The sequence below is a fragment of the Anser anser genome (assembly GCF_964211835.1).
Source record: "Anser anser genome assembly, chromosome: 25".
Taxonomy (NCBI): Eukaryota; Metazoa; Chordata; class Aves; order Anseriformes; family Anatidae; genus Anser; species Anser anser.
Genome location: NC_139746.1, coordinates 3,958,243 through 3,979,023, shown reverse-complemented (window position 1 = coordinate 3,979,023; position 20,781 = coordinate 3,958,243). Strand labels below are relative to the sequence as shown.

Sequence of the window (20,781 nt, the reverse complement as noted above, 5' to 3'; positions counted from 1 at the left end):
TCCTTCATCCTGGATAGACACTGCTATGGCAGAGTGTATCTTGAGTGGGTATCTCTTGGGAGGAGAGGAGAGCAGAGCAGAGCAGAGCAGAGGTATGGAAGCAAGATACTCTCTATCACCTTGAGAGTTGCTGCCTCCAGAAGCTAAGGTACAAGTCCTACTGCAAGCTGGACCAGCTGACTGAGGTACAGGACAGTTCTTAACAGGAGTAGCAGTGAGAACTTTGCCTGAGGATTAGCACCTACTGCTGTAAGAAGCAATTTGACTACAAGTTTGGTGACAGGAGTGTCTGAGCACAGGAGAGTCCTGCTGGAGCTCTCAGACCCTGCTCATTTTTTCTGTTTGTCCTCCTCAGATCACGATGAATGTGCCACAACCAATATGTGCCTCAATGGGATGTGTATCAATGAAGATGGCAGCTTCAAATGTATCTGCAAGCCAGGGTTTGTGCTGGCTCCCAACGGACGCTACTGTGTCGGTGAGTAGGCCTCTGAGCTTGGCCTCTGCTCTCTTCCCAGTCTGTCACACATGTTTTTGGGGACTTGCAATGAGTCTGAGGCCAAGGGAAGCTAAGAAAAAGCAAGCCTGGTTCCAGGCATCTCCTGCTCTGCTGCCAGAAATTCTTCCCTAACAACAGAGTGGGCACAAGGGAAAATTTTTTTGCACCTCAACTATTTCGGTGCAAATTTGAGCTTAAATCCTCTTTCCACAGGAGGTTAAGCAGGGCTGTGAAGCTGTGTATGGCTTACACAGTGTTAGCTGGAAGCCATCATCTTCATGGCTTCCCCAGCCTCTACAGTATCTTCCACCAGGGTTCGTGTGTCACCTCCCAAAGCCAGGAAGTTTAGGGTGTGAAGGCAGAGTGGAGAAAGGAAGAAGAGGAAAATGTAGCACTCCTCTAACACACTGCTGTGACACAAGGTGAATTCTCTGTCTCACTGCTCCATTAACATAGCAGAGTACAGACCCTGCTGCTCTGAGAAGGGGGTCGGTCTCAGGAGACTGAAGACCTCCAGATCCCTATTCCTTTCCTTGAATCATCAGCAGAGCCTGGCAGAACATTATGCTAAAGCATCATAATAATGCTAATAAGCTAATGCAATAAGCTAAAGCCCCTTTCTGTGTTCTCCTGCCCATGGGTAGCTTAACAGCCAGTTTGTGCTTCCTCCTCCAGACATCGACGAGTGTGAGACACCAGGAATCTGTATGAATGGCTGGTGCATAAACACAGAGGGCTCCTTCCGATGTGAATGCCTTGGAGGCCTGGCTATCGGGGTGGATGGACGAGTCTGTGTGGACACCCACATGCGCAGCACCTGTTACGGAGGCATTAAAAAGGGCACGTGTGCGCGGCCCTTTCCAGGAGCAGTCACGAAGTCCGAGTGCTGCTGTGCTAACCCAGATCATGGTTTTGGAGAGCCCTGCCAACCCTGTCCTGCGAAAAACTCTGGTGAGCTCCTCTTCCGTCTGGGTTTGCAAAAAGCCAAGAAGGTGCTCAGAGATGTTCTGAGTCTGTGACAGGTTCTTCACGAGATGGCCTAGACAGCTTGGCAATGGTACGGAAAAGCCATGGGCAGGGGGAAAGGGGTGTAACCTTGCAGTCAACAAATTTAGGTTGAATCAACAAGCAAATCTGATGCCGATCTCATTGCAGAGATTCTCACAGTTTTGGACTATTAGCTGTGAGTACCAGCTCTAAAATATACATTGCCTAAGTGTAAACAGACACTGCTTGGAAGCCCACAAATGACATTCTAACAAACAAACAATAAATCCCAGATTAATGCCACTGTGCTTGAACTGTCCAGAAAAGCTAATGGCTCTGTTGTGCTTTCTCCGCAGCTGAATTCCAGGCACTCTGCAGCAGCGGCATCGGTATAACAGCTGATGGCAGAGGTACATGCATCCCAAATACTATATTCTAGATAGACGCATCTAAAGTCATTCTCAGCTCTTTCTTTCATCTGCTTTTAACTGAGTGTGCATACATCTGTGTGACTGTGGGAACGTGTGCCATAAGGGACTCAGTGCTGTGGAGGAGCATTAGACCATTATGCCTGTTTATGTGAGAGCACTTTGTGAGTAAGCTTGGGGGAGGCTGCATAGCCTGGGTGGTTGTGAGTGCATGCAAGATTATATCTCTGTGTTAGTGAGTGTCTGTGGGTGGACATGAGCCTGGGCACAAGAGGATAGGGATGTTCTATGTCTTTCTTCCTCCCTACAAAACCTTGAGTTAATATTAAGCAAACAACCCTGCAGACTGCATATTGAATCAAGTAGTTGATTTCTGGCACCCTGCAACTCCGTTTCTGGGGATGTGAACACAGAGTTTAGTTTTATGCACTGCTTTGATAGGAGTGAAGAGTGTGACCAGTTGCATCCTCTTGCTTATTTCCCTCCTCTGTCCTCCAGCTTCTAGGTCGCAGAAGAGGGTTCACAGTCTTCCAAGGAGAGGGAGGTGATAAGTGCATGTTGTGCTGCATGAGACATGTTGCCAAGGGGCTGCTCTGAATTAGACAGCTGTGCAAGATGTCAGGCAGGCAGCTATGCTGCCAGCCCTGGGCAGTGCTTGGATTAGCAGGAAGAACACAAGGCAGCCAGCTATCTATGGTCTTTCAAAACTTTCCAAATGGGAATGAGCCAGAGGCAAAATGCTGGTGGCTTCATGGGCTTCCTTCCAGGGTACCATTTCTTGGCCGAAATCAGTCTCAGGCTGATGATAAGATGCTTTCTAGCAAGATATTAATGTCAGACATGCTTTGGTCAGCCCAGAACTGCCTGCAGCCAGGGCTATTTACACTCAGCACCTCTCCAGGGTTGCAGTTCCCTGGGGATGTAACTGAACTCCAACTGCATGGAGACAAAGGCCAGCAGTGTCTGGAAAGCCCCAGCCTGGGCTGCTTGCCACCTGGCACTATGGCACTGCGAGGACACTGCTGTACAAATGAAAATGTGCCTTGTTCAGTGGGGAGGCTGTTTCTTGCCATGATAATATCTTTTTGCCTGGCCACGAGAGGTTTGCTTCAAAAAAAGAGGTTTGCAAAAAAGGGCAGTGAAATGATATCAGCACAAAGCAGGAGGAGCTGTCCATATGGCTGCCACCCCTCCGTGTTGCTCTCCTCATGTTCTTGGTTCTGTTGACATGGAGCGCTCTCCTCTTAAGGACAGAACTCCCTCCAGGGCAGGAGGTTGGTGATGGCAGGGACACCCACATCTCTTGACTATCAGACCTCCTGCAGGCCTAAGTCCACCCACCATGCAAGTGGGTAGCAGTGGCCTGTGATACCCACTGCACATCATTGCAGAACAGTCCCAAAATCTCTCAGGCTGGGATAGGTTTGTCCAAGGCACCTCGCAAGTCTTTGAAGCTGAGATTTTGACATCCTACAGGCTCATTGGCCCATGGCCCTGCCCTCACCCGAACATAACACTCACCTCTTTCCCTGCCCTGCCATCACCACACACTCTCCAGGGCCTTAGGTCCTCACATCTCTCATTCCAGGGTGCCAAGCTGTTCTCAAACAGTTTTTTATGTCAAACAGTAGGAAAAGGAAATTCACTTTGGCCTGATCGGGACTTCTTCCAGCCTGGTGACTGTGTGGTCAGTGAGTCTATGCAAGTCTGGGGACCACAGCTAGGTTAGGGGCCACAGGGATTCAGTGCCAATGGAAGGGCTTTGCTGTGACTATCTAGCCATGGACATGACCCTTTGCCAGTCCAGCTGCCCACAGGGTGCTCTCCAGCACGTCTGGGTGTTCTTTCCCTGTTCTACCTCTAGCAATGGTCCTCCGTGGTAGGGCTGGATGTGCACAGGTAGGTTGCCCATCATGCTCTGTGTTTACTCCAGTTGTCCCCAGCATCTTGCTCACAGCACCTTCCACCTTCTTGCCTACTGAAATAGGCAGGACAATTAAATGGTCTGACCTGAGTATGCGGGAGACGGGCACTGTCAGTAGACTCAAGAAGATAACAGAAGGACCAGAGAGCCCTCCATGTGGTAAAGAGTCTGGGTGCCTCTCAACTCCTTGTCCAGTTCTCTCCTCCTGAGCTCAGAGCCCTGTACCATACCAGCTGTGTATCCCCAGCTCCAAAGTACTAGGAAGAAAGGGGTGAGGCTCCCCAGAGCTTACTAGGTTACACCAAGAGGGTCGGTGGGACAAGAAGGAGAGATTTCTGCAGAGGGGTGCCCTAGCTGGCTACTGACATCAAGAAGCTATGGAGAATTAGAGTATGGAAGATTTCTTTGTCTGTGGTTGGCCATGATCCATCTAATTTGACTTCTCTCTCTGTGCAGACATCAATGAATGTGCCCTTAACCCAGACATCTGCCCCAACGGCATGTGTGAGAACCTGCGTGGGAGCTACCGCTGCATCTGCAACCTGGGCTATGAGTCAGATCCCACGGGCAAGAACTGTGTGGGTGAGTTCAGGGCAGCCCTAGCCCAGTCTGTCATAAGGAAGCAGTGTGGCATAGTCCCGTGGTAGTAGGGAGGGGGTGCACATGTAGCGTATGAGGCTAGGAATCAGACACAGACCTTCACAGTGCAGCTGCACAGGAGCCTGAGGTGATACAGCAGCTGATGCCCTCAGCACTGTCTGTAGTCAGTGGTGCCTTGTCCATGTGGAAAAGCACAAGGTACTGTGTGAGAAAATGTACGTGTGGGGTTTAACATACTTTCCACATTGCATTGCTTTGAGGATGGGACTATATCTCCCCCTGGTCATCTCGCTAAACCTATTGCTGTAGGATTGCTCTACAGTCAAGAAAGGGGCAGGCCACTCTGGAACACAGTCCAGACCCCCCCCAAGTGTGGATTGAGGCACACCAGATCACCTGCTGTCCACCTTCCATTGACTGGATAAAGAACCTGAATAGAAGGGAGGGATAGATGACATAAATCACAGGAGTGTTTGTGGAGGAACCCTCAGGACCTATTCCGACCTCCTACACAGAGTAGAACTGCCACCAGTACAAGAAACTTTCCCTGGTGATGATACCAAGGTGTCAGGCATGAAAACACCAGACCCTCAAGAGACAGCAAGGGCAGTGAGCGCTAAGAAAGATGCTGGGCTGTATGGGGTGGACTAGCCTACTCTAGAAATACCAGCACTGCCTAAGCTGGGTTAAGTCCCTAGAGAGGTGCATCCTACTACCTAGTGTTGCTGAAAGCAGTCAGTGTTGGCGAGGCTGATGTCTTTTTGTCTCAACTACCTTCTGGTTTTGTCTGCAGACCTGTATGTGTTTGCTTACACACGTCATGCCTTGTATAGTATTGGTCTGGGCAAAAAGGAGCATTTCTGTGCCTCTCAGGCTGTTGGAGTGCTGTAGGGCTGGCAAACTGAAAGAACGGACCCTGGTGTTGTAGCTCAGAAACCCTATCTTTTTCACAGATGTTGATGAATGTACTGTCAATCGTTTGCTGTGTGACAACGGACTGTGCCGCAACACACCTGGCAGCTACACCTGCACCTGCCCAAAGGGCTTTGTCTTCAGGACTGAGACAGACACCTGTGAAGGTAATGTGGCTCTTAAGACAACAGAGAGCATCTTTGCAAGTTATGAAGAGTGAGCTATGTCTTGTCATCCTGCCCAAAATGAGCTCAAAGTTTAATGTGTCTTTGGTTCTTTTTTGCCCACAGTGGTTTGAGCTGGAGCAGGGCCAGATTTGGGGATTATTTTTTTTTTCCAGGGGGAATTTCACTCTTTATTCAAAATAGTGGACATACAAACCCCAAAAGCTTTTCAGTGACTGCAAACCAGAACAATTTCCTACAAGCTCCCAAAATTGTAGCTAGAACCTGACCAAAATTACAAATTTGGGGTATTTGATTGAAAGCTTACAGTTTTGTAGTAGGAGAGATTTGTTTGCTGACCGCAAAGCCCCAAACTCCCCAGGGAAGTAGTCACTGCACCAAGCCTGTCGGAGTTTAAGAAGCGTTTGGACTGTGTACTTAGTCACATGGTCTGAATTTTTGGGTTGACCTGTGTGGTAACAGGAGTTGGACTCGATGATCCTTGTGGGTCCCTTCCAACTCGGGATATTCTATGATTCCATGATGCTATGAAAATACTGGCACTTTATGCATCTGTTTAGACAAAACCCTCATTATCTGTAAAGAACGTGATAAATGGCAAATGCTAAGAAGCCTCACATCTGATGCAGACAAGCACGTAAAGGCCATGGTCAACATTGTGGCTGCTCCCCCTTAGCCAGCAGCATCCCTGAGTGAGTGAGTCCAGAGGACAGGGTCAGGGGACATTATAGCAGCAGTCTGCTACAGGCCACCTGATCAAGAAGACCAAGCAGATGAGGCCTTTTACAGACAGATAGAAGCAGCCTTTCATTCACAAGCCCTAGTCCTCATAGGGGAAGGCTGGTGGGGAATGGGAAACTCAAAGGGCAGCCTTCGCTGCAGTGACCGTGAAATGGTGCAGTTTTGGACCTAGAGGGCAGCAAAGAGGAAGCACAGAAAGCTTAGTACCCTGGACTTCGGCCTCTTCAGGGATCTGCTTGATAAAGTAATATGGCACAAAGCCCTGGAGGGAAGAAAGGCCCAAGAAAGCTGGTTAATATTCAAGGATCACCTCCTTCAAACTTGGGAGCAATGCATCCCAACAAAGAGGAAATTGGGCAAAAATGCCAGGCGGCCTGCATGGATGAACAAGGAGCTCCTGGCCAAACTCAAACAGAAAACAAGTCCTACAGAGAGTGGAAGCAAGGACAGATAGCATGGAAGAGATGCAGAGACATAGTCTGAGCAGCCAGGGACCAGATTAGGAAAGCCAAAGCCCTACAATTTCCCAGTAGTTCCATCGACTAGCCTCAATCCATCTATTCCCCCAACGCTGAAGAAGCTTGCTAATTTCAGTGCCTGCTGTCAGGGCCTATCCACTTTGAGATGGCGCATACTTGGAGTTGTACATGCAGGATTCTAACGGCCTGGACTGGTGAACTTCTGAGCAGCTGAAAATTTCCCTTCTTCATGTTCTTTGCTTCTTGCCTCCCCAAGTCCCTGGCCCAGAAGACTGCATCCCACAGCACTTACTTACCACAGTGACAGTCCATTTCTTTCTGCAGATATCAATGAGTGCACCTCTAACCCTTGCGTGAACGGTGTCTGCAGGAACAATGCTGGCTCCTTTGCTTGTGAATGCTCCCCAGGCAGCAAGCTGGACCCCAGTGGCACCATCTGTGTGGGTAAGGATATGGCCTTCTGGATGCAACTCCAGGACACTGATTATCAGCGCTGCCCTACAGCAGACCTTGCTGTTCACCTGAAGCAAGTCCTGTGATCCTGGCCCAGGGGTGGATATCCTTTGAGGCCTTTCTTTCTCATCTTGTGTTTTCTTATTGTTAATTGTAGCAATTAATATCTCTTATGCATCCAGGAAACCTGAAATGCTGAAACTTCAGACAGTGCTCTGGGCATTGTACCAGTCAGAAATCCCTAACTGTGCTGCAGCAAGACAAAGCACAGGCATGGGGCCCAAGGGGACCCTACAGCTCATGGTGGTGTATTCTCACTCACCAGATGGATTTGTAGTGTGATGAGATTAAGGCACATCAAGATGAAGTAGATCCTTTCTCATCAAGATGATGAGAAGGTACTCACTTCCTAGATGGTCAGGGCCTTGCATGGCATTGGTGTATAGCAACCTGGGGCAGCTATGCAGAAGGGACTCTTTCTATCCAGAAGAGGAGCAGGCTGAGAATAGAAAAAGGGCAGAACACGGAACTGATGCAATTGTAGTTGTATCAAAGAGCACAGAAATGCTGCTCCACAGCATAGCAGTGGGACACGGCTCTAAGGAACAGCAGTTTGGGTCCATGCTACAAAGTGCTTGGCCCCATGCCTGATAAATAAAGTAGAGACAGAAAGCAATAGTCACACTGCAGCTTATGGATAGTTTCTCCTACCTGCTTATTGTGAAAGGCTGGCTGTTATGAAGTTGGGAACATTAGCCAAGGAGCAGCTCTTGACTCAAAGCCTTGCCTTTGTCCCTACAGACAGCATGAAAGGGACATGCTGGCTGAACATCCAGGATGGACGTTGTGAGGTGAACATCAATGGGGCCACATTGAAATCAGAGTGCTGTGCAACATTGGGAGCAGCATGGGGCAGCCCCTGTGAGCGCTGTGAGATTGGTAAGGTTCTTCTTGGCAAACAAATCATGAAAGTAGGATGCAGCCCATTTATCTGCCAACGTTCCTCTGTTTTCCTGTTTTCTTGCAGATACTGCCTGTCCCCGGGGCTATGCCAGGATGAAGGGGGTCACATGTGAAGGTAAAGTGTTGCAGGACACAGAAGAGTTTTTTAATTGGGAACATAGTCATTGTTTATTTGTTGTTTTTCTGCATCTTTGAGTTTGGACACGGCTGGTTGGAGTCTCATACCTTCTGTGTTATTTCGTGCTTTCTTGCTTTGGCATCTGCCCTGAACACTGCAGACGGGGTGCTCTAAATGGAGGCCGTTCAGTGGTGTGTAGCACCAGTGTGTGTACACACAGCAGTTATGTTTATGCGTCGTGGTGCTGCTCTGTCAGCTCTGTGCCAGCTGTGGACCTGTGCAACAGGACCACACTCTCTGTCTGTTCCTTTCTGAAAAGGCTTCATGATGCAGCCTCCTTGCAAAAGTGTCTGGGTATGGCAGTGCCTGTGCCTGCAGCATGTTTTTCAGTGTGACAAGCTTCCAGTGCTAGCCAGGTGGGCAGCTCTGGGCTCTTCCCAGCTTCTCCTGGAGCCCCTCGAAGCTGTACTGGGCACGACTATGTGCCACCCTCATGCCTGCCTCTTGCTTTCCTGCCAACAGATGTAAATGAGTGTGAAGTCTTCCCTGGCGTCTGTCCAAATGGCCGCTGTGTAAACACTGCCGGGTCCTTTCGGTGTGAGTGTCCAGAAGGGCTGACCCTCGACGGCACCGCTAGGACATGTGTGGGTAAGAACACCTCATCTGGTCCGTCTGAGCAAGACTCCTGATGTCTGTTCGGCCATCTCCACATAGGCCCAACCATCCCGTATCCAACCACATGCCATCAATCAATCCCCAAGAGTGCTGCTGTCTGAAGCATGTAAAACTTGTTAGGAGCAGCCAAGCAAGCAGCCCAAAGAAAGCAAGTATGCCACAGCTTCATGTCCCAGGTCCAGCCAGTAGTGCAACCTTTGTCCTTGCGTGGATATCAGGAGTAGTCAATTCTGCGTGCTGTTTTCAAAGGTCCACCACTTCTGTACGTCACGGCTGTTACAGTGATCAGACTTTAAGCAGATAACCTAACAATACAGGTTAATGACCCTGCCCAGGAGCCCTAAAGCAACTCCCAGCTGCTTTCTGGGCACATCATGAAAAACGTGTGCCCTTCATAGGGTCATCTGCACTACTAGCTCCCCCAAGGAGGGACTGTTTTCTGGCCATTGTGCCAACAGTCCACAGGCCAGCCATGTCCATATCAATAATCTTTAATATCGTCCCAAATAAGGTGGCCATTTATCCAAATGGCCTGTACCTGGGCATTGTTTGGAGGATGTTTTCTGGCCCCAGCCAAAGCTGTTCTAAGGACAATGCTAACTATGGCACAGGGCTGATGTCCCAGAAAAAAAAATACCTCTGGCCTTTCCAGAGGTCAGGTGCTGCAGGCAGGAACTCAGCTCTGCTCTCTCACCAGATGTGCGTGTGGAACAGTGCTACATGAAGTGGGATGAAGATGAGTGCACGGAGCCTCTGCCGGGCAAGTACCGGATTGACATGTGCTGCTGCTCTGTGGGCTCAGCCTGGGGCATCGATTGTGAAGAATGTCCCAAGATCGGCTCTAACGAGTACAAGGCCATCTGCCCAAGGGGACCTGGCTTTGCCAACCGAGGAGATGTGCTTTCTGGCAGGCCCTTCTACAAAGGTGAGAAGAAAGAGGGGGGTGGTTAATTGTGGGCTGTGCTCAGCCTATCTCAGCTACAGCCCAAGGAGCCTGGTTCCGGGACCCTAAGTTCATTGCAGACATCGCTCTCCTGAAACACTGCTGTTCAACCTTCCCGTACAGATGTGAATGAATGTAAGGTCTTCTCTGGTCTGTGCACTCATGGGACCTGTCGGAACACCATCGGCAGTTTCAGATGTCTCTGTGGCAGTGGCTTTGCTCTGGATGCTGAGGAAAGGAACTGTACAGGTAAGGGAAAAAAAAATGTTCCTCTGAACCACTCTTGCCCATCCCACTGCCTTGTGGGATGCTTAGCATTATGGTGGCACCCAGAGGAGTCGTGGCAATTATCTTAGGGATGTTCAGAGAAGCAAAGGGCAGAGTCACAAACAACCTGTGACCCTCCTCCAGCTTGTGGTAGGAAGGATCAGCCCTGCACCAGAGAGAGGCAGCCCAGTGCCAGCTGTTGTGCTTTGTAGCCTGTCCTGCCACCACTAGCTGGTCTTCATCCCCCACAGATATCGACGAGTGCCGCATCTCACCAGACCTGTGTGGCCATGGTACCTGTGTCAACACGCCGGGCAGCTTCGAGTGTGAGTGCTTTGAAGGCTACGAGAGCGGCTTCATGATGATGAAGAACTGCATGGGTAAGGGCTCATCTCTAGGGCAGAGCAGCACCCTTACTGTTTTTCCCTGGGGAAGAGAGTCTCTGGTACCAGATCTGACAAATGACCTCATTCCAAGCTGCTGTCTATGTGTCTGGTTGTCCAGCTAACTATTTGTCTTCTGGCTGCACCTGGGCACTGTCGATTACACAACACATGACCTGGGCCTGTAGAGATGCTGTGAGAAGTTTATTAGCTCTCTGTTCCCTGGTATCAAGCCAAATTTCTACATTGCCTTCTAGGGGCGTTGCAGGAGTCCTGATGCTGAGGAGAGATCCCTGACAGTGTTTGCTCTCCCCAGGGCAGTGAGTCTTCTACCTTTGTTTGGTTGCAAAGGCAGAACTGTGCTGAATGGCAGTACTTGTAGAGGAAGGGCTCTGTGTGAAGGGTTGAGAGTGCCATAGATGGTCCTGGGAGAACAGCAAAACATATGTAAATTGAAGTCAGACGTTCGTGAGACACAACACAGGCTCTCTGTGCATCAGTCCTGCATGTCAGCCTCAGGGGAAGTTCTCAAGTTTTATTAGGAATGCTGAAAGCAATGTCTCCACCCAGACCTTTTCACATCCATTTATGAACTTCTTGTCTAATTATATTTTGATCAGCTGCCTGCTGATCCTATCTATCTCTACAACCTCCTGGGGCTAGAAGTATTTGCTTTTAACCAATTTAAATGATCCATTCTACTTTCACCAAAGGCACCCTTCGTGTATGGAAGCATATAGTAAACCGTTGTTCTAAATTCAGCATAGACACTGCTTTGCTGATTCTGTGAGCATCAATCAAATTCTACTTCTCTTCAAACAGCAGAGTCTAAGTTACTTTAATGTCTTTTTATAAGGCAGCCACTCCATCCCCATGGCTCTTTTGCTTAGCTTTCACAGTATATCCTAACTTGCAAAGATACCAGCTGCACACACACAGTGCTCAAGATGTGGGCACACTTTATACAGCAGCAAACTGATTCTTTCTGTCCTCACAATTCTTTCTGATGATGACAAATTTTGGGGGGCTTTTTTTGGCTGCCACATTGGGAAAACCCAGCTGAAGGGAACAATTAACCACATTTCATGTCACTCTGCAGATATCAACGAGTGTGAGCAGGACCCACTGCTGTGCCGAGGCGGGATCTGCATGAACACAGATGGCAGCTTTGAATGTATCTGCCCGCCTGGACACGAGCTGACTTCTGAAGGGAACATTTGTGTAGGTAAGGTGATGGAAAGCTATGTTATGACCATAGTCTGATCAAGGATAATGATGCAGGGAGTCTCATACTGGGCCCATGAATTTTCTTCCAATTCCGTATATGTGTAGAATACACTGAACCAGGAAGTTCTGAGATGACTCCCAGGGTTTCACTGCATTTATGTCTCTTGTTCTACCTGCTCTTCATTGAATACAGAGCAGTGGGGTGCTGGTAAGGAGAAGACAGATCTCGGTTTTCTACTGGCTGCTATAGCTATATCTCTACCAGTAAATTAAATATTCTCTGGGCCTGAAGCCCCACGATCTCTACCCACACAACAACTCTGTGGTTGTATCCATACAACCAAGGTCTAGCCTCCCAAGCAAGTTGGTGACACCCCAAGTAGGAATGGTTCCTAGTCCCTTTTAATCTCTGAGATTGGTCTAGGCAGTGTGAGGCAGTGTCAAGTGCTTGTTATGTGTTAAACAACCAAGTTTTAGTGCTCATTTGTAGCTTTGTTTAGACTATTTGCACAGCCATAACCTGCAAGCTGGCAGTAAGTGTGGAAGCAAAAGGAACTTGCCTAGGGCAGTCTGAGCTGAGCTGGGTTCTAGCATGATCAGGAATCTGTGTTTCAGGCTCCTGGGAATCATAAACAGCACCAAGTAATGATGGGAGGAGGCAGTGAACTGCTGACTCAGAGAGGACAGAAGAATGAAGGTAGAGTTAAATCAGACCAGCCTGGGGCTGAGCCTAGGGACTGCAGGTCATGGCTCTGGGGAATCAGCCTGCTTTCTCTTCTCAGGACAAGAAAGTACGCGGGAGAGTATCAGGTCAGAAAGCAAGGACAAATTGAGTTTAGAGCCAGTAGTACATCAGGGTACCCAGGGCTGTGTATGAAATGATGCTTGACATGGTAGCAGGATGGCTGGCTGCTCAAACTCTTCTCTCCACCACAGATATCAATGAGTGCTCCCTCAGTGACAACCTGTGTCGCAATGGACGCTGTGTCAATATCATCGGTACCTACCAGTGTGCTTGTGATTCGGGCTTCCAGGCCACACCAGACAGACAGGGCTGTGTCGGTGAGTGCTCCACTTCTCCAAATGCTATGCCAAGACCCCAGTATGCATCCAGGACCCTCCTGGCTTCGTACCTCTTATGATGCTCAGCAGGGTGCCTGAGTATAAGTTAACATCAGGTGTGGGGGGAACCTCCTGCCTGTTGGCAAAGGGTTATCACCAGCTATGAAACTTGTGAGCTGGGAAGTGGTTGACAGTGAAGGCAAGAATGCTTTCACCTGGGCAGGGGAGCTTTGTTCCCTCTGCAACAAGCCCATCATGAAGGCATCTCTCCCACCTTGTTCTTGCATGCTGGCACTGAATCTGAGCAGGTCTGCTGCACTGCATGCATCCCAGCTTATGACTTAACTCGATGCCTGACTTCTCCCTTCACCCCCAGACATTGATGAGTGCACCATAACCAACGGTGGCTGTGACACGCACTGTTCCAACTCGGAGGGCAGCTATGAGTGCAGCTGCAGTGAAGGCTATGCACTGATGCCAGACAAGAGATCGTGTGCAGGTGAGTGTTCAGCTTGGCTCTCGTAGGTGCTGTCCCAGGGTCCTCTGCATCCACTGCCTGCCAGACGTAGTGTGAGAGTGAGGGGGTCTCGTTTTTAGGTCACTTCTGGAGAGGTGATTTCTCTGGACTAAGGTTTGCTCTGCACTGCTGTCAGTTCACCTGCAGTACTGTATCCAGTTCTGGGCTCCCCGGCACAAAAGAGACAGGGAGCTCCTGGAAAGAGTCCAGTGGAGGGCCACAAAGATGATACGGGGCCTGGAGCATCTCCCCTGCGAGGAAAGGCTGAGAGACCTGGGTCTGGTCAGCCTTGAGAAAAGAAGACTGAGAGGGGATCTTATCAATGTTTATAAATACCTGAAGTGTGGGAGACAGAGGGACATAGCCAACCTCTTTTCAGAGGTCTGTGGGGACAGGACAAGGGGCAATGGCCACAAGATGGAGCCCAGGAAGTTCCACACCAACACGCGAAAGAACTTCTTCCCGGTGAGGGTGACGGAGCGCTGGGACAGGCTGCCCAGGGAGGCTGTGGGGTCTCCTTCTCTGGAGATATTCAAGGCCCATCTGGACGCCTACCTGGGCAACCTGCTCTAGGGAACCTGCTTTGGCAGGGGGGTTGGACCCAATGGTCTCAGGAGGTCCCTTCCAACCCCTACGATTCTGTGATTCAATGTCCAGCCCCTCCTTACAGGCCCCCCCAGGCCTGTATATAACTTGTTACACAGCCCCTCCTGTGACTCCCTCCTGCCCCCTACTGCTCCCACAATACTCTTTCCCTGGCTCTAACTTCTTGACTTCAGGAATGGTTTCTTCTCTCTAGATATTGACGAATGTGAGGATAATCCAGACATCTGTGATGGTGGGCAGTGTACTAACATCCCTGGGGAGTATCGCTGCCTCTGCTTCGATGGCTTCATGGCATCCCTGGACATGAAGACTTGTATTGGTAAGGACATAGCTGTGCCCTGGGCACATCAACACTGTACCACGAGGCTGCTGGGGGAGGGAAGGAAGGAGAGAAGCAGAAGCTTGCCTCAAAGTCAGGACATGGTTGTTGTGGTGCTCAAAGCAAGCCCTTTTTCTCCTGCAGATGTGAATGAATGTGATCTCAACCCTAACATCTGCCTGCATGGCGAGTGTGAAAACACAAAGGGCTCCTTCATCTGCCACTGCCAGCTGGGCTACTTCGTCAAGAAGGGAACCACAGGCTGCACAGGTGGGAACACACCAGCAGTGAAGCCCTGGGGTGATGGTGGGAGCTCTCACAAACACCTCCTGCAGCTGCCCCGGAGGGAACACCATCCCTCTGATGGGGGATACTGTGGGCACCCCTGGGGCTGGGAGCCCCTCCTGGGCAGGCACACACTGGCAGAAAGGGAAGTTTCAGTCAGGGTGACACTTTCCTGGTTTATAGCCAAGCCAGGGAGCTGTCCTTCCTTTTGTCTCTATATTCCAGAGGGGAACAAAGATAGCTCTTCAGCTCAAGGATACAACCCCAGGGCAACCTGTTCTTGGGGAAGCTAAGTTGTGTCATGCTCTGATATCCTTCCTTCTTGCAGACATTGATGAATGTGAGATTGGGGCTCACAACTGCGACATGCATGCCTCCTGCATCAATGTGCCTGGGAGCTTCAAGTGCAAGTGTCGCACAGGCTGGCTTGGAGATGGGCTGAAGTGCAATGGTGAGTTCTCATCCTAGGAGAGCATATTGGTGTGTCCAGGTGCTCTGTGGGTACCTGTGAAGGTTGGGCTGAGTTGGCTTACAATGGTCTTGAGCCCAAGGGGTCCTGCATGAGGATTTTTCAAAGTGTAGGTGTAGGATGAAGGCGGGCTGCAGGTGTTGCACTGTCAGGCTCTGTGACCGTCCGGGAAGGATACGAGTGATGGTGGCAGCAAGGGCATATGTTTGTGGGATGTGGAGTGTGGGTGTGTGATATTGAGATGTGTTTGGACAAATGTCAAATTGGCAATGTGGCTGGTGGGGTGTTGGGGCATGGTGTAGTAGGTATGCAGGGATATGTGGGTGTAGGAGGTGTGTAGGGATGTGCTGGTGTATGTATGGTGCACATACACAAGTGCAGGGACTCACTGGATCAATGTGTGTGGTATATATAAAGGGATGTAAGGGTGTATGCGTGGGTATGTGTGTCTGAATTGACAGGGTGCTTTTCCCTCCCCAGACCTGGATGAGTGTGCAACTGAAGAGCACAAGTGCAACCTGAACGCCAACTGCATCAACACACCAGGGTCCTACCGCTGTGCCTGCCGAGAAGGCTTCAATGGGGATGGCTTCTCCTGCACAGGTAAGTCCCACAGACTCAGCAGCAGGAATGTGGCTTGAGTGTCCTGCTGAGGCAAAGGTCTCACCCCTCTCAAACTCACCCAGCACCTGGCTACATGTGTGGGATTCCCCAAACCAGATAACCTCCAAAACCCACTGCAGCCTGCCCTGCACCACAGCCTGCTGAGGTACCTTCAGCAGAGATCCACCTTCTTCTCAGCTGGTGTTTGGGGGGGATCAAGAAGTATCGCAGCCCCTTCTTTGCAGCCTCCTAGCAGAGGGATGGGAACAAGCTTGTGGGATTTTCCTGGGCGGGGTGGAAAAAGCTCCTATATTTGGGTGGACACCATTTCAGTCTCACACCTGTCTCTCCCTAGATGTGGATGAATGTGCGGACAATGTGAACCTGTGTGAGAACGGACAGTGTCTCAATGCACCTGGGGGTTATCGCTGCGAGTGCGAAATGGGCTTCAATCCCACAGAGGACAGCAAGGCCTGCCAGGGTAAGTGCCCAGAGTTTTGTTAGCTACTTCAAGATATCCAGGGTCTACCTCCTTTCTGGCCTTTGTCTTTCCTCAGCACTATAGCCACCTGATCCACCACTAAGCAAGACACACCATCATCTGGTGGTGCAAGGCTACTGGGTTCTTGAAGGTAGTCAGAACCCTGACCATCAGTGCTGGGTACCACAATGTCAGTGCTGAACTGTAGGCTCTGCTCTGACTCCAAGGTGCTATTCCCCAGGCTGGCAGCTCCAGGTGAGACCTACTCTTCAGACATGTCAGCTCTTCCACTTCCAGGCCTTGGTCCCCAGCCTGCAGAGAGGCTGGGCTAAGCTGAGGATCCAGGCAATATGTGAACAATCAACTAAACAGGAGTGAGGGGAGAAGGCATAGACACAGCATTCCTGGTCCTGCTCACCCAGGAGGTGATATCCCTCAGCACTAAAACCATCATGAGGACATGGGTTAGCAAGTGGGTGACTAGGCTGTGGCTCTGCTTTGCAATGGGAGCAGGAGAGTCCTGTCCCGTCCCTCACCTTGCCAGATCCTGAGTACCCAGCTCTCCCTCTCTTGCAGATATTGATGAATGCACTTTCCAGAATATCTGTGTCTTTGGGACCTGCCAGAACCTGCCTGGGATGTTCCGTTGTGCCTGTGATGATGGCTATGAACTGGACAGGAGTGGAGGCAACTGCACAGGTACAGGACTTGCATGGGTCCATTGGATGAGGGTTACTGACCCATGGTACAGCCTCTCCTTGAATATTGTGTTCAGTTCTGGGCTCCACAATATAAAAAGGATTTTAAGGTACTTGAAAGCATCCAGAGAAGGGCAACAAAGCTGGTAAAAGGGCTGGAAGGCATGGCCTGTGAGGAGAGTCTGGGGACACTCAGGTTGTCTAGTTCTGGAGAAAAGGAGGTCAAGAGGTGACCTCCTTACTCTCTACAACTTCCTGAGGAGGGGAAGCAGAAAGGGAGGTGCTGATTTCTTCTGCCTAGTGACCAATGATAGGACTTGAGGAAATAGCACAAAGCTGCACCAGGGGAAGTTCAGATTCAATATTAGGAAAAATTCCTTTACTGTGTGGGTGGTCAAACACTGAAACAGACTTCCTAGAGAGGGTGGCTTGATGCCCCGTGCTTGTTGGTATTTAAGAGACATTTGGATAATGCCCTCAATAATATGCTTTAGCTTTTGGGTAGCCCTGAAGAGGTCAGGCAGCTGTACTGTCACTCAAGAAATTTTTACACAGGTTTGATTTAGCAGCATTTTAAGATTTATTAATACTGACTGCATCAGTCAACAAGGGAAGACCGACCGATGTCAAAGGAAGACCGACCAATGTAACCCTGGGCTGCATCAGCAGAGGATTGGGCAGCAGGTGGAGGGAGGTGATTGTCCCCCTCTGCTCTGCACTTGTGAGGCCCCACCTGGAGTGCTGCATCCAGGTCTGGGGCCCCCAGCACAAGAAGGATGCTGATCTGTTAGAATGGGTCCAGAGGAGGGACAAAGATGATCGAGGGGCTGGAGCACCTCTCCTGCGAAGAAAGGCTGGGAGAGCTGGGGCTGTTCAGCCTACAGAAGAGAAGGCTCCGGGGTGACTTCATTGAGAACTTCCAGTACTTAAAGGAGACGTATAAAAAAGATGGAGAGCGACTGTTTGCTCAACCAGATAATGACGAGGGGGAATGTTTTTAAACTAGAAGAGGGGAGATTTAGAGTAGAGATTAGGAGGAAATTCATCCCTCAGAGGGTGTTGAGGCACTGGAACAGGTTGTCCAGAGAGGCTGTGGATGCCCCATCCCTGGAGGTGTTCAAGACCAGGTTAGATGAGTGGTTTCTGTGGCAGTCTTCATCTTTCTTTTCAGTGTTCATCTTTCCATCTTTTCAGACATCAATGAATGTGCAGACCCTGTGAACTGTATCAATGGCCTGTGTGTCAACACCCCTGGCAGCTACCTGTGCAACTGTCCACAAGACTTCGAGTTGAACCCCACTGGTGTGGGCTGTGTGGGTGAGTGGGGACCTGTCTGGTAAACACACCTTCCTGTCAAGAGCTTGGTGGTCCTTCATGTTGGTAGTGGCCCAGGATTAGCCACTAGCAGAGCCTGGAGTGGTAGACCACAATATGCCCTGTAAAATACCTGGCCGTTCATGATGGGCTTAACCCTGCAGCAGCAGCAAAGTCCTTTCCTTCTGTTACGACTGGCCCACCTTGTGTCACCAATGTGGGTGCTCTCCTGGTTGGAGAGATGTTTTTCTTCCTGTGCACGCAATTCTTTGCTTACTCACACAGTACTTTCTTTGCATAGATACCCGTGTTGGAAACTGCTTCCTGGACACCCAGGATCGAGGAGATGGGGGGATCTCCTGCAGTGCAGAAATTGGAGTTGGTGTCACCCGGGCATCTTGCTGCTGCTCACTGGGTCGTGCATGGGGTAACCCCTGTGAGCTTTGTCCTCCAGCCAACACGAGTGAGTTGAGAAGTCATCTGGGATGAACTGGATGGGCTGGATGGGCAGCATAGGGCAGAAAGAAGAGAAGGGGCTGTGCCCCTGTGGCTTCTCAGCTCAGGGTAGGAGTCCTGGGTCCAGTATTTGTTATAATTATGGTAGTGCAAGGGAAGATGAGAGAGGAGAGGCTGACCCTGCTGTGTAAGGTTAGACATGTAGACCAAGGCTGGGGAAAGGTGGGGGGAGACCAGGCAGGTTGTAACTTGGGGGTCCAGACTGGGATCCTTTGTTCCTTGTCACAAGGCTGGGAAATGTGGAATAATCCCATTCAGGATTGGACAGGCAGAGCTAGGGAGGCTGAGTTGGCTTAGAGTGTGACAGGAGTCAGGCTGCTCCATCTGTACCTCAATCACTACCCCCATGTCCTGTTTCTCCTGGGTTTCTCCTGGGTTTCCCCTGGGTTTCCCTCCCTGTCCTGTTTCATGGGAGCTCACTCAGCTCAGGACCCCCCTGACTGACTTTTTCCACAGCTGAGTACAAGACCCTATGCCCTGGAGGAGAAGGTTTCCGGCCCAACCCCATCACTGTCATCCTGGAAGGTAAGCCCACCTGGCCACCCGGACCCTCACAAGGGGCTCAGGAGGTGGGGGAGCCTAGCCGTGTGTGAGCACCGTCTGCCACATCACCGGGCTGGTTAGTGCCTGCTGAGTGAGCCCTGACCACCCAATGGTTAGCAGCAAGTGAATGCTCAGATATTTTCCAGACACCTGACAGAGCTGCTTGGGTGTCAGCAGGAGCTGCAGGCAGTGTGATCAGCACAAGAGGGGGGTCCTGGTTTGAGGACGTTCCCTGGTCTGGTCTACCAGGTAGTGAACACCTCCTGGCTGCTCTCCCTCCACAGATATCGATGAGTGCCAGGAGCTGCCGGGCCTCTGCCAGGGTGGCAACTGTGTGAACACTTTTGGCAGCTTCCAGTGTGAGTGCCCCCTCGGCTACTACCTCAATGAGGACACACGCATCTGTGAAGGTAGCTGTACTGTGCTTGGTGCCCGTGGCACAAGTGTGTGCATGCATGTGTGTATGTGTGTGCAACAGAGTCGTGGTTGTATCTGTGCTGGGCTTTCCCTTTATGCTGTAGGAGTGGTTGGCAGAATCTCTTCCCCTTTCTCTTCCAGATTTCCTGTTATCACAAACCCTGGCCCCTTTCTTTATGCCAGGCCATCTTGGTCCCTATGCCAGCTTGCATGTGCCCTGTGCCAGGCCTATCCATACCTAGGGCAAAGCCCATATCCTCCACCCCACATCAAGCCTGTCTCTACCTGTACCCAGTCAGTACTTTAACCTCCCGTCTCCTCTGTTTGGCAGATATTGACGAGTGCTCTGCTCACATTGGGATCTGTGGCCCTGGGACCTGCTACAACACCCTTGGCAACTACACCTGTGTGTGCCCCCCTGAGTACATGCAAGTCAACGGAGGAAATAACTGCATGGGTATGGCATTATCCAAAACTCTGGGAAGGGGCCCAGCAGCGCCCTGGCTGTGCCCTACTTATGGGTGGTGCTGTGGGCAGCATGACATGAGCAGTTTGGCTGAGTGGAAGGAGTGGGAAGTGCTGGGAGCAGGGGCTGGGACTCAGGATGCCTGAATGCATCCCTGCCCCTACACCACACACGTTGCCCATGTCAGAGGATGTGCATTGCCACTGCCTGCTTTGGGACAGAATCCAAAGCTCTCACCAAGCAGAGCTTCAGCCCATCACTGCAGCCACTTTGCTGGGCCAGTGCATTACTTGCAGTCCCTGAGCACCAGGACTGGGCCGTCTGACAAATCCCTGGCAATGAGCTCGCTCGGGCTTGCAGCACTCGTTCTGAGGGTGGGCACAAGACATTGTCTGGGCTGCCTTTGCAGACATGAGGAAGAGTGTGTGCTATCGCAACTACAATGACACGTGTGAGAATGAGCTGTCCTTCAACATGACCAAGAAGATGTGCTGCTGCTCCTACAACATTGGCAAGGCCTGGAACAAGCCGTGCGAGCCCTGTCCCACGCCAGCCAGCTGTAAGTCAAACTTCCTGGAAAGGCATCTCGAGATCGTGGCTACCCTCTTAATTTTCTGTGCACTTTGAGACTCAGGCACAGGGGGAGTAACAAAATAATGGGGGACAAGGGAAAGCATCGTGGCTGGCAGACGGTGCCTACA

At 50.7% G+C, this 20,781-nt stretch overlaps 1 protein-coding gene across 3 annotated transcripts in view; it reads left to right on the top strand.

The window, feature by feature from the left end:
• Window positions 1-20,781, top strand: part of FBN3 (fibrillin 3) — a 117,124-nt gene that overhangs the window by 77,399 nt on the left and 18,944 nt on the right. For all 3 annotated transcript variants that reach the window (XM_083811440.1, XM_083811438.1, XM_083811439.1), the window contains exons 15-41: window positions 356-478; window positions 1,175-1,450; window positions 1,843-1,896; window positions 4,295-4,420; window positions 5,392-5,517; window positions 7,080-7,199; window positions 8,010-8,147; window positions 8,236-8,286; window positions 8,812-8,937; window positions 9,662-9,889; window positions 10,031-10,156; window positions 10,426-10,554; window positions 11,657-11,782; window positions 12,721-12,846; window positions 13,223-13,345; window positions 14,163-14,288; window positions 14,433-14,558; window positions 14,902-15,024; window positions 15,523-15,645; window positions 16,001-16,126; window positions 16,703-16,825; window positions 18,019-18,141; window positions 18,440-18,601; window positions 19,111-19,179; window positions 19,482-19,607; window positions 19,946-20,071; window positions 20,490-20,639. In XM_083811440.1, coding sequence (XP_083667566.1) covers window positions 356-478; window positions 1,175-1,450; window positions 1,843-1,896; window positions 4,295-4,420; window positions 5,392-5,517; window positions 7,080-7,199; window positions 8,010-8,147; window positions 8,236-8,286; window positions 8,812-8,937; window positions 9,662-9,889; window positions 10,031-10,156; window positions 10,426-10,554; window positions 11,657-11,782; window positions 12,721-12,846; window positions 13,223-13,345; window positions 14,163-14,288; window positions 14,433-14,558; window positions 14,902-15,024; window positions 15,523-15,645; window positions 16,001-16,126; window positions 16,703-16,825; window positions 18,019-18,141; window positions 18,440-18,601; window positions 19,111-19,179; window positions 19,482-19,607; window positions 19,946-20,071; window positions 20,490-20,639 — 3,501 coding nt within the window. The remainder of the gene's footprint in view (window positions 1-355; window positions 479-1,174; window positions 1,451-1,842; window positions 1,897-4,294; window positions 4,421-5,391; window positions 5,518-7,079; window positions 7,200-8,009; window positions 8,148-8,235; window positions 8,287-8,811; window positions 8,938-9,661; window positions 9,890-10,030; window positions 10,157-10,425; window positions 10,555-11,656; window positions 11,783-12,720; window positions 12,847-13,222; window positions 13,346-14,162; window positions 14,289-14,432; window positions 14,559-14,901; window positions 15,025-15,522; window positions 15,646-16,000; window positions 16,127-16,702; window positions 16,826-18,018; window positions 18,142-18,439; window positions 18,602-19,110; window positions 19,180-19,481; window positions 19,608-19,945; window positions 20,072-20,489; window positions 20,640-20,781) is intronic.